This window comes from Staurois parvus, unplaced genomic scaffold (genome assembly GCF_062004578.1).
Source record: "Staurois parvus isolate SC_StPar_1 unplaced genomic scaffold, SC_StPar_1.0 ptg000275l, whole genome shotgun sequence".
Lineage (NCBI taxonomy): Eukaryota > Metazoa > Chordata > Amphibia > Anura > Ranidae > Staurois > Staurois parvus.
The window spans coordinates 4,232,299-4,247,407 of record NW_028318071.1 but is presented as its reverse complement, the minus strand read 5'-3'; the positions used below and the strand labels follow the sequence as shown (position 1 = coordinate 4,247,407).

Here is a 15,109-nt window from a genome sequence, read left to right as displayed (position 1 = left end):
AAACCGTACTCTCCGCTCCTCGCAAGACCTCCTGCTCTCTAGCTCCTTTGTCTCCTCCTCCCATGCTCATCTCCATGACTTCTCCAGAGCTTCCCCATCCTCTGGAACTCTCTACCCCAATTTATCAGACTATCGCCTACTCTGCTCACTTTTAGGTGATCTCTGAAAACCTATCTCTTCAGGGAAGCCTATCCTGCCCTCAGCTAATAATGGAATCTTCTACTCTTCCAACCAGTCCATCCCCCCCACAGTTACTACCTTTTGTACCGCTAGCCCCTCCCTCCTAGATTGTAAGCTCCAAGGAGCAGGGCCCTCAAATCCCTCTTGTATTGAACTGTATTGTTGCTGTATTGTCTCCCGTTATATTGTAAAGTGCTGAGCAAACTGTTGACGCTATATAAATCCTGTATAATAATAATAATGGGTATATGTGGAATTACACCCCAAAATACATTCTGCTACTTCTACCGAGTATGGGGGTACCACATGTGTGAGACTTTTTGGGAGCCTAGCCACATACAGGAGCCTGAAATCCAATGGCCACTTTGAAAGCCTGAAGGTGCGTAACTTCCTCATTTCACTTCCTCACTACCTATCACAGTTTCGAAGGCCCTGAAATGCCAGGATAGCACCAAACCCCCCCCCCCCCAAATGACCCATTTTTGGAAAGTAGATACCCCAAGAAATTTAAAAGGGGCATGGTGAGTATTTTGCAGATCTCATTTTTTCTCACAAGGTTTTACAATGGTGACAAACTGCATACGTTTTAATAAACATAGGCAACGTTTTAAAAGCCTTTACAAGCTACGATTTTAGATTTACAGAGGAGGTCTAGTGTTAGAATTACTGCTCTTAATCTGACGTTTGTGGCGATACCTCACATGCATGGTGCAACCGCTGTTTCCATACTGGCACAGGGTAAATGCTCACGAAGGCAGATGTGCGCAGGGGGGGTGAGGGTACTTTTATTTTATTTTGATTTTTTTTATTATTTTTACACTGGCACTCTGCTGCATATGAGAATCATCAAAATTTACCGGCAAGTGCTAACAGAGATCAGGCCTGATTCTGCGAACATTGCGGTTTTGTGTACAATGTATCAAGTGACAGTGACCTACTGACACTGCACTTGCTGGGGGAGAAGGGGGGGGTAAGCGTAGGGGCTAAACACAGGTGCTGGCAGGTGCCGTGGCTGTTCCCGCTAGCGCTGCATTTTTGGGAACACTATAGTAATGTGAACGCTGGTATAGTGCTGATCTGATCAAAGATATTGATCCGTTGAGACACTATACTAGCAATGGAGGTTTATTGTGTATAAGCGTCTTCCTGGCAATCAAGGGGTTAAATGTGATGACTTGTGTACTGACGGGCAATCTGATGCTATCTGGGAGGGGCGTGAAATCCACTGGACCGCGAATCACATATATATATATTTGATTTTGCACAGCTCTGCCGCCCTGTAGCAGTATTTTTGCTCTAGGGCGGTCGGGAAGCTGTTACATAAGCGGTTTGTGTTATGGCGCTGCGTCACTTTGACAATTGTGCGGTCATGCAACGCTGAACCAAAATTAAATTTGCATCCTTTTTTTCCCCCATGAATTGGGCTTTCTTTCGGTGGTATTTGATTGCCTGTGCTTTTATTTTTCGTGCTATAAAAAAAAAAAAGACGATTATGAGGAAAAAAAATGTGTACTTGAGGCCTTATAGTTCTTATTCAGCTAAAACACCATTAGGCAAATTCCTGTTAGTTTTATTGCCTGTCAGGTGTTTGGGTTTTACAATATAAGACTATTTATTAATAAAATTTTCCTTTATTTTCCTTTATTACTTAGTACCTGGCGACCTAGGAAACCAGCTGGAAGCCAAGTTGAATAAACCATCAGTTGTACATTATATGTGTTCTAAGAAAACCGATTACTACTTCACTCTTTGGCTTAACCTGGAGCTTCTGTTGCCCCTTGTAATTGATTGCTGGATTGATAACATAAGGTAAGATTGAAGGGTGTTGTATATTTAAAATCTATATATTTTAATCTCTTCACGTTGGCAGAAAGCATATATGCGGCCTCTAGGCGGGTGGGCCTTAACGCTGAGACGCTGCATATGTGCATACCAGACTGTAAACAAAGTTGCACCAATAGCGCACACTCTCCCAGCACAGTTACATGTTTGCATGTAATCCGAAATCCTCCTGCGCTATACAAATGGAACTACTAAACCTCTTCTCTAGCTGCCAGCACTCAAAACTGATACCAAAAGCAGTGTGAATAAATTGTAAAAAAGTAGTGCAGCGCTCAAAACAACTACAACTCAAGAATAATGAAAATGACAAAAAAATCAACAGTGATATATATTAGTGCCAACCCTTAAAAAATAAAAAATTAAGTGCCAAACCATGACCATAAACATAATGTGCATACATTTAATAAATATTGCTTCAAAAAAATTGTCCAATAAGGAAAAAACTTTAGCAGTGCTCACAAAGTGCCACACAAATAAAACCACATATGTGTATAAATAAAGAACAATGTCCTTTCGGTGAAAAGAAAAATATATATATTCATGCGGCGTGCAGCTGTGATAATGAATAAAACCGTGACTGTGCCAAACTCCTTCCGTAAATGGCTAAATTGCCCCCTCACCTCCTCCTACTGACCCCGAAGGGCCAACAGGCTTGCAGATCACCTGGATCCTTATTTTGTCAAGGCCAGCAGCTTCCTTCCTTCCCTGGATCTCCTCAGCAGGGTTCCAAAGAGCCCCTATTCAGTCAGGGCAGTCCTGAAGAGTAATAGCAATACTACAGTAATAGTAATACTACACTTAGAGAGTATTTCTTTGGCTCACTGGATTGGTGAGCTATTACTCTTCAGGACTGCCCTGACTGAATAGGGGCTCTTTGGAACCCTGCTGAGGAGATCCAGGGAAGGAAGGAAGCTGCTGGCCTTGACAAAATAAGGATCCAGGTGATCCTGCAAGCCTGTTGGCCCTTCGGGGTCAGTAGGAGGAGGTGAGGGGGCAATTTAGCCATTTACGGAAGGAGTTTGGCACAGTCACGGTTTTATTCATTATCACAGCTGCACGCCGCATGAATATATATATTTTTCTTTTCACCGAAAGGACATTGTTCTTTATTTATACACATATGTGGTTTTATTTGTGTGGCACTTTGTGAGCACTGCTAAAGTTTTTTCCTTATTGGACAATTTTTTTGAAGCAATATTTATTAAATGTATGCACATTATGTTTATGGTCATGGTTTGGCACTTAATTTTTTATTTTTTAAGGGTTGGCACTAATATATATCACTGTTGATTTTTTTGTCATTTGCATTATTCTTGAGTTGTAGTTGTTTTGAGCGCTGCACTACTTTTTTACAATTTACATGTTTGCATGGTTACAAAAGTCCATCTAGTTCAACCATACAAAAAAAAGTTATAATCCTATACCCACAGCTGATCCAGAGGAAGGCAAAAAAAAACACAGCAAAGCATGATCCAATTTGCTCCTGCAGGGGAAAGAATTCCTTCTTGAGAGGCAATCAGATATTCCGTGGATCAAATTTGCGTATATAGGTGAAACTCAAAAAATTAGAATATCGTGCAAAAGTTCATTTATTTCAGTAATGCAACTTAAAAGGTGAAACTAATATATGAGATAGACTCATTACATGCAGAGCAAGATAGTTCAAGCTGTGATTTGTCATAATTGTGATGATTATGGCTTACAGCTCATGAAAACCCCAAATCCACAATCTCAGAAAATTAGAATATTGTGAAAAGGTGCAATATTCTAGGCTCAAGGTGCCCCACTCTAATTAGCTAATTAAGCCATAACACCTGCAAAGGGTTCCTGAGCCTTTAAATGGTCTCTGTCTGGTTCAGTAGGAATCACAATCATGGTTTTCTGCACAACTGTCAGGTCAGCAGTCTTTCCCATCATTGACACCCTCCATAAGGAGGGAAAGCCTCAAAAGGTAATTGCAAAAGAAGTTGGCTGTTCCCAAAGTGCTGTATCAAAGCACATTAATAGAAGGTTATGTGGAAGGGAAAAGTGTGGAAGAAAAAGGTGCACAAGCAGCAGGGATGACCGCGGCCTGGAGAGGATTGTCAGGAAAAGGCCATTCAAAAGTGTTGGGGACTTTCACAAGGAGTGGACTGAGGTTGGAGTCAGTGCATCAAGAGCCACCACACACAGACAGATCCTGGACATGGGCTTCAAATGTCATATTCCTCTTGTCAAGCCACTCCTGAACAATGTCTGAAGCGTCTTACCTGGGCTAAAGAAATACAGACCTGGTCTGTTGCTCAGTGGTCCAAAGTCCTCTTTTCTGATGAGAGCAACTTTTGCATCTCATTTGGAAAACCAAGGACCCAGAGTATGGAGGAAGAATGGAGAGGTACACACTGCAAGATGCTTGAAGTCCAGTGTGAAGTTTCCACAGGCTGTGTTGATTTGATGGTGTTGGTCCACTGTGCTTCATTAAGTCCAAGGTCAACACAGCCATCTACCAGGAGATTTTGGAGCACTTCATGCTTCCTTCTGCAGACGAGCTTTATGGGGATGCTGACTTCATTGTGCAGCAGGATTTGGCACCTGCCCACACTGCCAAAAGCACCAAAACCTGGTTCAATGACCGTGGGATTACTGTGCTTGATTGGCCAGCAAACTCGCCTGACCTGAACCCCATAGAGAATCTATGGGGCATTGCCAAGAGAAAGATGAGAGACATGAGACCGAACAATGCAGAAGAGCTGAAGGCCGTTATTGAAGCATCTTGGTCTTCCATAACACCTCAGCAGTGCCACAGGCTGATAGCTTCCATGCCACGCCACATTGAGGCAGTAATTGCTGCAAAAGGAGCCCAAACCAAGTACTGAGTACATATGCATGCTTATACTTTTCAGAGGTCCCATATTGTTCTATGTACAGTTGTGACCAAAATTATTCAACCCCCAATGCTGTAAAGGGGTTTAGGGACTATAGTGTACATTTGGAATTGTATTCAGAATCAAATCCTACAAGGACGTTGTAACTACCCAAATGCAACTAAAATGACATCAATTGTTTATGTAATACAGTAGTAAATGGTTCTTATGTGGTTTCTTCATTGCCACAATTATTCAACCCCTTAAAGACTACCACTCTGAAGAACAGAGGTTCATACAGGTGCTTTCCATCAGGTATTGAAAACACCTGTGGATGTCACCGAGCAGCAATCAAGCATAATAAGCACCAATTAGGCAGCTTTAAAATGACTGTGATACTCAGCTCCTTCTAGACATTTACTGGTGTGGTTACAAACATGGTGAAGGCAAGAGAATGGTCCAGGAAGACAAGAGAAGAGGTGATTTCTCTTCACAGGAAGGGCAATGGCTATAAGAAGATTGCAAAGATGTTAAACATACCAAGAGACACCTTAGGAAGCATCATTCGCAAATTCAAGGCAAAGGGCACTGTTGAAACGCTACCTGGTCGTGGCAGAAAGAAGATGCTGACTTCGACTGCTGTGCGCTACCTGAAGCGTAGAGTGGAGAGAAGTCCCCGTGTGACTGCTGAGGAACTGAGAAAAGATTTGTCAGATGTGGGTACAGAAGTTTCAGCCCAGACAATAAGACGCACACTGCGTAATGAAGGCCTCCGTGCCAGAACTCCCAGGCGTACCCCCTTGCTGTCTCCAAAGAATAAGAAGAGTCGACTGCAGTATGCCAAAAGCCATGTGGACAAACCACAAAAGTTGTGGGATAGTGTTCTGTGGACTGATGAAACAAAATTAGAACTGTTTGGGCCCATGGATCAACGCTATGTTTGGAGGAGGAAGAACAAGGCCTATGATGAAAAGAACACCTTGCCTACTGTGAAGCATGGTGGAGGGTCAATCATGCTTTGGGGCTGTTTTGCTTCTGCAGGTACAGGGAAGCTTCAGCGTGTGCAAGGTACCATGAATTCTCTTCAGTACCAGGAGATATTGGATGGAAACGTGATGCAGTCCGTCACACACCTGAGGCTTGGGAGACGTTGGACCTTTCAACAGGACAATGATCCCAAGCATACCTCCAAGTCCACTAGAGCATGGTTGCAGAGGAAAGGCTGGAACATTTTGGAGTGGCCATCGCAGTCACCAGACTTAAATCCGATTGAGAACCTCTGGTGGGACTTAAAGAAAGCAGTTGCAGTGCGCAAGCCTAAGAATGTGACTGAACTGGAGGCCTTTGCCCATGAAGAATGGGCGAAGATACCCGTAGATCGCTGCAAGACACTTGTGTCAAGCTATGCTTCACGTTTAAAAGCTGTTATAACTGTAAAAGGATGCTGTACTAAGTACTAAGATTGAATGTCACTTGGGGGTTGAATAAAACTGATAATGCTGTGAGCACAGAAAAGACATTTGTGGTTATTTCATTATAACTGTTATGTTATATTTGTCTGACCTACAAGTGCCTCTTTAATGTAAATGTAAGCAAGATGACTGAATGATCAAAAGCAATGTCAAACTGGCCAAAACACTCAATTTCAGTGGGGGTTGAATAATTTTGGTCACAACTGTACCATCCTTGTTTTATTGCTTGCATATAATCTAATTTTCTGAGATTGTGGATTTGGGGTTTTCATGAGCTGTAAGCCATAATCATCACAATTATGACAAATCACGGCTTGAAGTATCTTGCTTTGCATGTAATGAGTCTATTTCATATATTAGTTTCACCTTTTAAGTTGCATTACTGAAATAAATGAACTTTTGCACGATATTCTAATTTTTCGAGTTTCACCTGTGAATGTTAGTATCCAGATATATTCTGTATATCTAGGAAATAATCCATGCCTTTTTTAAAGCAATACACTGAGTTGGCCAGAACCAACTCTTGAGGGTGTCTATTCCATATTTTCACAGCTCTTACTGTGAAGAAACCTTTCCGTATTTGAAGAATAAATCTTTTTTCCTCCAAATTTAAAGAGTGCCCCCTTGTCTTCTATGATGACCTCAGGGTGAATAACTCTCTACACCGAGTTCACTATATGAACCACTGATGTATTTATACATGTTGATCATATCCCCCTTAATCTCCTCTTCTCAAGAGAGAATAAATTAAATTTCTTTAATCTTTCCTCATAACTGAGCTTCTCTGTGCTTCTTATCAGTTTGGTTGCCCTTCTCTGCACTTTCTACAGTTCCCAATTTTTGTGAATTGGTGCCCAAAACTGAACTGCATAATCCAGATGATGGTCTTACTAATGATCTGCACAGGGGAAAAGTATATCACTCTCTCTGGAGTCTATACCTCTTTTAATACAAGAGATGATTTTGCTTGCTTTAGAAACCGCAGCATGGCATTGCATTTTATTAAGCTTATGATCTACCAGAGCTCCTAGATCCTTCTCCACCATGGACTCCCCCAGTTGTTCTCCCCCTAGTATGTATGCTGTATGCATATTCTTAGCCCCCAAGTGCATAACTTTACATTTATCAATATTATACCTCATTTTCCACATAGTTGCCAAATTAAAGTTGAAGAGATCCTGTAAGGACATTATTCCACTGCATAGTTTAGTGTCATCTGCAAAGACTGAGATGATATTTTTAATCCCAGACCATTTATAAATATGTTAAAAAGTAAAGGTCCCAACCACTATTCTCTGAATTCGGTCTTTTAGCCAGTTTTCTATCTATTTTACATAAAGGTTTTTCCAAGCCTGTAGACTTTACCTTACACATTAGCCATGTGTGGGGAACTGTGTCAAACGCTTTTGCAAAATCGAAGTATACCACGTGCACAGCCACCCCTCTGTCCAAGGTTTTGCTCACCTCATAAATAGAAATCAGATTTGTTTGCCAATTTCTGTCTTTCATGAATCCATGCTGTCTTTTGCTTAAAATATTTTTTTTCAAGCAAGAACTCATCCATGTGGTCTTTTATTAAACTCTCCAGTATCTTCCCATCTATAGAAGGTAAAATAACAGGTCTTTAATTACTTGGTAAAGATTTTGATCCTTTTTAAATATACAGTAGGCACCACATTGGCCTTACACCAATCCAGTGGCACTATGCCAGTCATTAAAGAGTCCCGAAAAATTAGTGTATGCTATCCGGTCCAGGTGCTTTATTCACCTTTTATTCTGTCTAAATATTTCTGGATCATATCAATTGTGAGCGAACGTGGATCATCTGGGACTGTGTCAATACCATGCCCATTGTGGACAAGAGCTCCCCCTTGCTCCTTTGTATACACAGAGCTGAAGAGGGTATTTACGTATTTAATACATTTGCCTTCTCTTTGTCCCCAGTCACACACTCTAGATTATTTTGTAAAGGGCCTACATGCCCGGACCTGATCTTTTCACTAATCATATACTTGAAGAATTTTTTGGGGTTTGTCCTGCTATCTTTTTCAATCTGTCGTTTATTTAAATTTTTGCAGCCTTGATTTCCTTTTTACATATTCTGTGTTGAGTTGAGGTAGGTAATCCTGAGTTTAGGTCTGCTGTAATAAAAAAAAAAAAAAAAGTTTTCATTTAGAAGGAAAAACTCACATTACCAACTTTCAGTTACTTTACATGGAAAACTCTACATGCTGAAATGTAACAACCTGGGTGTCTTACACAGTGTCGCCCCTAGTATGTTTAAATAAAGCTTGAGTCTGCTACCCCTATACAAAGCACACATATGCCATAGTCCTTTTACTCAAAATATGCTTTAATGACTGTGCCACAAGCATCTAACAGACTTGTATGAACCTCAGCATACTCATTTTATAAAAATGGAACAGTTTCATTATATATGCTTTGCTATCGTGTTACATAGCTTTTTATGAGCCAAGTTGGCCCAGACTAACTATTTTGTTTCCTATTACATACACCTGCTGTCAGCAGTATATATACTGTCATCAGCTACATACAATGTACATTGCTGTGTTCTGGCAATGGTTCATGGATTTCCCTTTGCTGCCAGATCAAAATCAAGTTGGGCTGAGTGCTGCTCAGCTTTTCAGAGGAAGCCTTGTAATTTATCATTTATGAATACATAAATGGCTGACATCTTCCCACCTCTCCATCTCGGCCATTCAAAGGAGGTCTTGTATTCATAAATGAAAATTACCTTCCTATTCCTTTGAATAGCTGAGCAGCTCTGAGCCCGAATCATTTTGTTCCCACAGCAGATGGGAAGTTCCTGTACCTCTGCCCGAACACATCACTGTGTACTGTATGTACCTGATGCTACATACAGTTCATACAGCACCCACAGTGGATGCATGTATTAGTAAAGAAAATAATTTTCTCTGTGACAGCTTCGCCCAGACAAACTATTTATAGTGATTACAAATATGGAGTTAGGCTGTGACGAAGAACTTCAGAAATAATGTACTTAGAGTGTGGTGGCCAGGAGTACAGTATGCCATATACAACCCAGTGTACAGAGTACAGTAGACCTGAAAATGTAATGCAAAACGATGTCTATACTGCAGGGCTCAGGAGTACATAAAGCAGAGTGTGAAGAGGCCAGGAGTGCATAACACACGGGGGCAGGGGCCAGGAATGCATATTGTACAGGATGAAGGGGTTAAAAGTGCATATTGCACAGGGTGCAGGAGTCAGGAGTGCATTGAGTGCATTGAGCAGGGATCAGTAGTACTTATCTCACAGGCCACTTTACAGAGTACAGCCCAAGAAGTCCCCCCTCTTCTCAGTTCAAATCCCCCCCTCCCCAAGACATATCCCCCATAGTGCAGTCCTACACGAACATCCCCAAACCCCTCAGTGCAGACTCCCCACCCCCCTTCGGCAGGTGTCAACTCTCTGGGGATGCTGTGTCTGCCCCTGCAACACACACAAAAAAAAGTTATTGGCCAGCTAAAGCTCCCCCAGAGTGTCAGGACCTGTTGCGGACTGGACTTACAAACAAGATTTGTTACATATTTATATACTCCCATTGATGGACTTAAAGTATATGTGAACCCTCACCTTATAAAACAACCCATTCAGTTTAAAATAAAAATCTAAAGGCAAAACATTTGTATATAAACACATTATAAACCCTTCCCCCCCCCCTTTTTTTAAAAGTGGTCACATACCCCCTGTTCTCAGAGCCTAATCTTTGCTTGATCGTTCAGCGATGTTGAATTTGCATCACCCGACACCTGGGACATGTAGATTCGGGTGCTGGGCAGGTAGTTTTTTTTTTTTATCCTTCAGCCCTGCTGTCAGGTGGAAGTATTCGGGCGGTAGTGCTGCCGCTGATTGCTTCCACACAGTGCCAGCCTCCGCTCCCCCCACGTGAACCACCCACTGTCTCCCAGGCTCCGCTTGCCCATCTGTGGGCCCGGCTCACCACCCCCGGCTAGAGGGGAGGGAGGAGACGGACACATCCACTCCCCTTCTTGTCCTGACCCGGAAGTGACGTTATGATGTCACTTCCGGGTCCCCGTTCAAAGATTTCCCGACCATCGAGGCCGGGAAAGAATGTAATGCAGTGTGATGCGCACTGCATTACATTCAGGGGAAGCATCCAGGGTGTTTTAGACCCTGGATGTCTCAATAAAGAGAACCTCTCACCAAAAATCATCACATGCGCCTACGCATGAAAACATCGATTGCAATATACATGTTACATATTGCCATGCATGCCAGAATGAGAGCAATAATTCTAGCACCAGACCTTCTCCATAACACTATATTGATGACCTATAGGGGCTTTACAAGTTTCACCTATAGAAAATACGTTGTACTGAAGTTCGTCGCCATTTCACAAGTGCGCGCAAATTTAAGTTTTGACATGTTGGATATCTATTTACTTGGTGCAACCTCTCTATTATATTTGACAAAAAATATGGTAATTTATTACTTTTTTTTGTGCCCTAAAATTAACTTTTTTACTGAAATTTTGCGGTAATATCGTGCAACATAAAAAAATTGGAACTACCTTTATTTTATTCTCTAGGGTGTCTGCTTTCAGAAAATATATAATGTTTGGGGGTTTTGTGTAATTTTTAGACCTAAAATTATTTTTTAACGGCTCTGGCAGTGAAAGGAATAAAAGATATGCCCAACACTCCCCTTTCCTTACAAGCACCCAGTTGGTGCTCATTACACTTCAAGAGTCTCTCCCCTCCTTTATAGTCCCCGGGTGCGATGCTGGAGAAAGGCAGGGAGGGGAGGAGTAGATAAACAGCACAATGTTTAAGTCTCCATAAAGCCCCTTTTTGATTTTTAAAAGCCCCATACATTCCTAAAATCACCTCCAATTGTGGTGGTTTATGTAATAATTTATTCTAAATATGTAGAGCGCTGTCCTCTCCCTTAACCTCTTGTCGTCCGCCTGCTGTTTATAAACGGCAGGACGGTGGCAGTCCAGGGGCGGGTTGCCGTTCCTAAACGGCACTCGCCTTTTCTAGCTGTGCGCACTCCCTGGGAGCGCGCACCACCGCGATCCGGTGCCCGCTGTGTCCTCCGGACACAGTGAAACACCAATCGTCGGACGGGACCTCTGTACGAGGTCCCGATCATGTGATCACTGATTGGCGAATCAGTGATCACATGCAAAGTAGTAAGCAAGATGTCACTTGTGACATCATTGCTTACTATGTGTGAAATCTGTGAATGATCACAGAGGTCACGTGGTATAAGGCTAGTCACAACAGCCTTGTACCATGTGACAAGCTGTGACCAATCACAGCTCACTCAGTACTTCTCAATGACTGCAAGAATGCAGACAGAGAGAAAGAGAAATGATTGTTTTTACATCCTATATGGGTGTAAAAGCAATCAGTGTAAAAAAAAAAAAAATCTTCATCACCCCCCACAAGTAGTACAGTGTGACACCGCATTGCTAGGGTGACAGTATGTAAAAAAAAACAAAAAAAAAAAACAAAAATAATATAAAAAAATAAAATAAAAATGTTTAAAAATTATAATTTTTGGTTATAAACTAATTTTGGATTTTTTTCTTTTTTTTACTAAAAAAATAACGGAATAAATTTCGGCCAAGATTTATGATGAAACATTATTTATTTGCAAAATTTTATTTAAAAAAAAAAACACTTTTTTTTTTCAAAATTTTTGGACATTTTCATTTACATAGTAAAAAAAATAAAAATCCCAGCGGTGAATAAATACCACCAAAATAAAGCTTTATCTGTCTCAAAAAAATGGTAACAAATTCATATGGGTACAGTATTGCATGACCGCGCAATTGTCATTCAAAGTGTGATAGCGCTGAGAGCTGAAAATTGCCCTGGACAGGAAGGGGGTAAAAGTGTCCGGAAAGGAAGTAGTTAAACAAAATATCGCAGTGCCTCCAGCCGGTAAAATACGGCAAATATTTCATGAACCAATAATTTGGACACCTTAATAATTTGATCACCACTTAATAATATACCTTGAGTACTTTTAGCCAGTATGATTTCGTACCATATACACAAAAATTGCCTTTTTAATAAATAAATTTATGTACAAAATTTATATATATATTAATACAAACGCAAAATACTGGTGATAACTGTATACTTGTACATATAATCAAAAATATAACAGGCTAATTTCTATGATCAAACAATAGATATAGATAATCGTAAAGAGAGGAAAAATCTAATTTTATGTATAAGTTGTAACCTTATAGTGCTTCAGAAATTATTTCTCACATTCCGTGGCCATAGAAATGTAAGAAAGTATTCTCTGATAAATTGCACTATAACAAAACTACAGTTAATATGTGATATCTAATTTCAATATCAAAATCAAACTTAATAATTATATATAGATCTTAATATTTCTAAACACACAAAACAAACACTATAAGTCTATGGAAAATTGGAAATATCAAATAAGCTACTGTATCCTAGCAACCTCACCACTCCTAGAACCTTGATTTTGAGGCCTCCCCCAGTGGAATGCAGTTGGGCCTTCAAATGGTCCTCAAGACAAAATGGCAGCTGGACTCCTTCAGCAAGATGGCCGCAGGTAGCAAGTGAGAGTGCAGTCTGGATTGTAGTGTTTAGAGTAGAGTGTAGTTATTATGAGCAAAATAGATCAGAAGTATCATAGAAGAAGTATAGAAGTTCAGAGGTTCAGAAGTTTTAAAAGATTTAGAAGTAGTTTTAGAAGATCTTTAAGTTTTTCAGATGGTTCAGATTTCAGCTTCTTCAGATTCTTCAACATTTTCCTTTTCAGATTTTTCTCCTCCTTTTCAGCTTGCTTTTTAGCTTGATTTTTTTTAAATGTGAGGTGCATGGCTTTTTATACCATCCAAACCTTTGTTTAAAAAGACCCTCCCAACAGGCTTGTTGATTGGCAGTTCGAGAAGTATGTGTACATAAGATATCTCTCACCTGTCCACTGGGGGGCAGCGAGGGATTACAAAACAATTTGTGTTGTAATGATGACTCATCCTTTGATTGAAATAACATGTCTTTAGGTATCAAATATATATATGTATCCTATTCAGGTATAGTTGATATTACTCTTGAATGAGAACCATAGAAAGATGTACATACATTTGGTTCCTCACTTCCCTGATATTTAACTGTTTTGAAACATTTGATTTTTTTTGGAAATGTATAATAGACACCAATTCACGAATCATCTTATTCTTCATCATTTCACACTTAATTGAGTGGTATGCAATACCTAACCTTCTCAAAAATATTTTCCCTTGATAAAAATTGTTAGTAAAATGCCTTTGAGAATGTCTCTGTGGGTAGATATCAAGTTCTTAGCTTTAGATGACCTAAGCTTCACCTTTTTGCTTAAGGAATGATGTTCCCATGAATAGGAAAGACCCTCTGTTTACCTGTTGATTGTGTGGGAGCTAGTGTAAACAGCCAGTTATATTTTTACCTCAGTGGATAATAGTGTATTGTCACATTTCAAGAAGTCTCCTCTGGGAATCCACACTTCCAAGGTTTTGTGTGAGCTCTCAGACAATCAGGTTTGGTTACTCTATTGTCACTTCCATACCTCGTATATGTTCACCTGCAGAAGTCCAAATAGTAGTGTTTGACTATCTATAATTAAGTTGCCTGCCATTGAAGTATCTCCTAGCTTACCATAGACCATGGCATTTGTTTAGGAAACATATATCTGCCAGGTATTAGACTAATCAACATCAGTCTTTTCTGGGACTTTGTTTTATCACCTGTAAGAATTTCAATAGTAGTGTGTGTCACATTGTCTTTCAAACAAGTTTCTTCCACTCACTGGTTTTTGTGAAAACCTCTTCAAATATCCCTTGAAATTCACTCTAGAATGTTAACCCCTAACAGTCAGCTGGGATTCCCAATTTTGGAATAAAATAATTTTTTAAATAAATAGTCCCCCAAAAGTCACTACACAATTTAAATACAGATTTGGTTCAAATTTATTTTTTTTGTCTGGCCAAGTAGATTATTATGAGGGACAGGTAGATTGGGGCACCGATTTAGTCCCTGGACAAGTAGTTTTTTTCAAAAATTTCCACATCCCTGTCATTGGAGGAGAGCAGGCTGAATTCTCAATACAGCTAGAGAACTGATCATGCTGTGCTCTCATGCCTAGTGTGGTCAGTTTTTGTTAGGAAAACTGAGGGACCTACAGGAACACTATACAGTATTTCAAACAAAGGAAGCCATACAAAGAGAACAGAAAACTTTTTTTCATACAAGTACATGGTACAACATACACACATCAGGAATATGAAATGTTGGGTTTATTCTTTGAAACTAAAAAAAAAAATTCCTCTAATAGTAAACTTCGCTCCTAGCACTGGGTAATATTTGTCCGGGCCTGGTGTACATTTTAAATGATTTTTCGTCAGTGTGAATCTACAATGTGTTTACTTATATTTATGTAAATGTTTATTTGTTTTCAGTCTGGTGACTGTGGTACATTGTATACGATTATTTAATATTTAACTCAAACCAAATTTTTTTTATAATATTTAGGTGCATCTAAACCAAAAAATAAAATATCTTCATTGTACAGTACAGGATGCATGCAACTTATTCATATGCCATGGGTATAGCTTCATACCTTCAGGTGACTAAACACTGGCTAGCTTTTGAGGACACGCCCTCCTGGGATGCCTCCCCTTTAACCCTACCGTACTCTGTCCTCAGTTTTTTGCTAGTGTCTATAGGTGATGGA

General features: G+C 40.1%; 1 protein-coding gene across 1 annotated transcript in view; it reads left to right on the top strand.

The window, feature by feature from the left end:
• PLA2G15 (phospholipase A2 group XV) overlaps positions 1-15,109 on the top strand; it is a 118,872-nt gene that overhangs the window by 23,794 nt on the left and 79,969 nt on the right. The window contains exon 2 of the mRNA XM_089681668.1: positions 1,833-1,989. Within this exon, the coding sequence (XP_089537794.1) occupies positions 1,833-1,989 (157 nt within the window). The remainder of the gene's footprint in view (positions 1-1,832; positions 1,990-15,109) is intronic.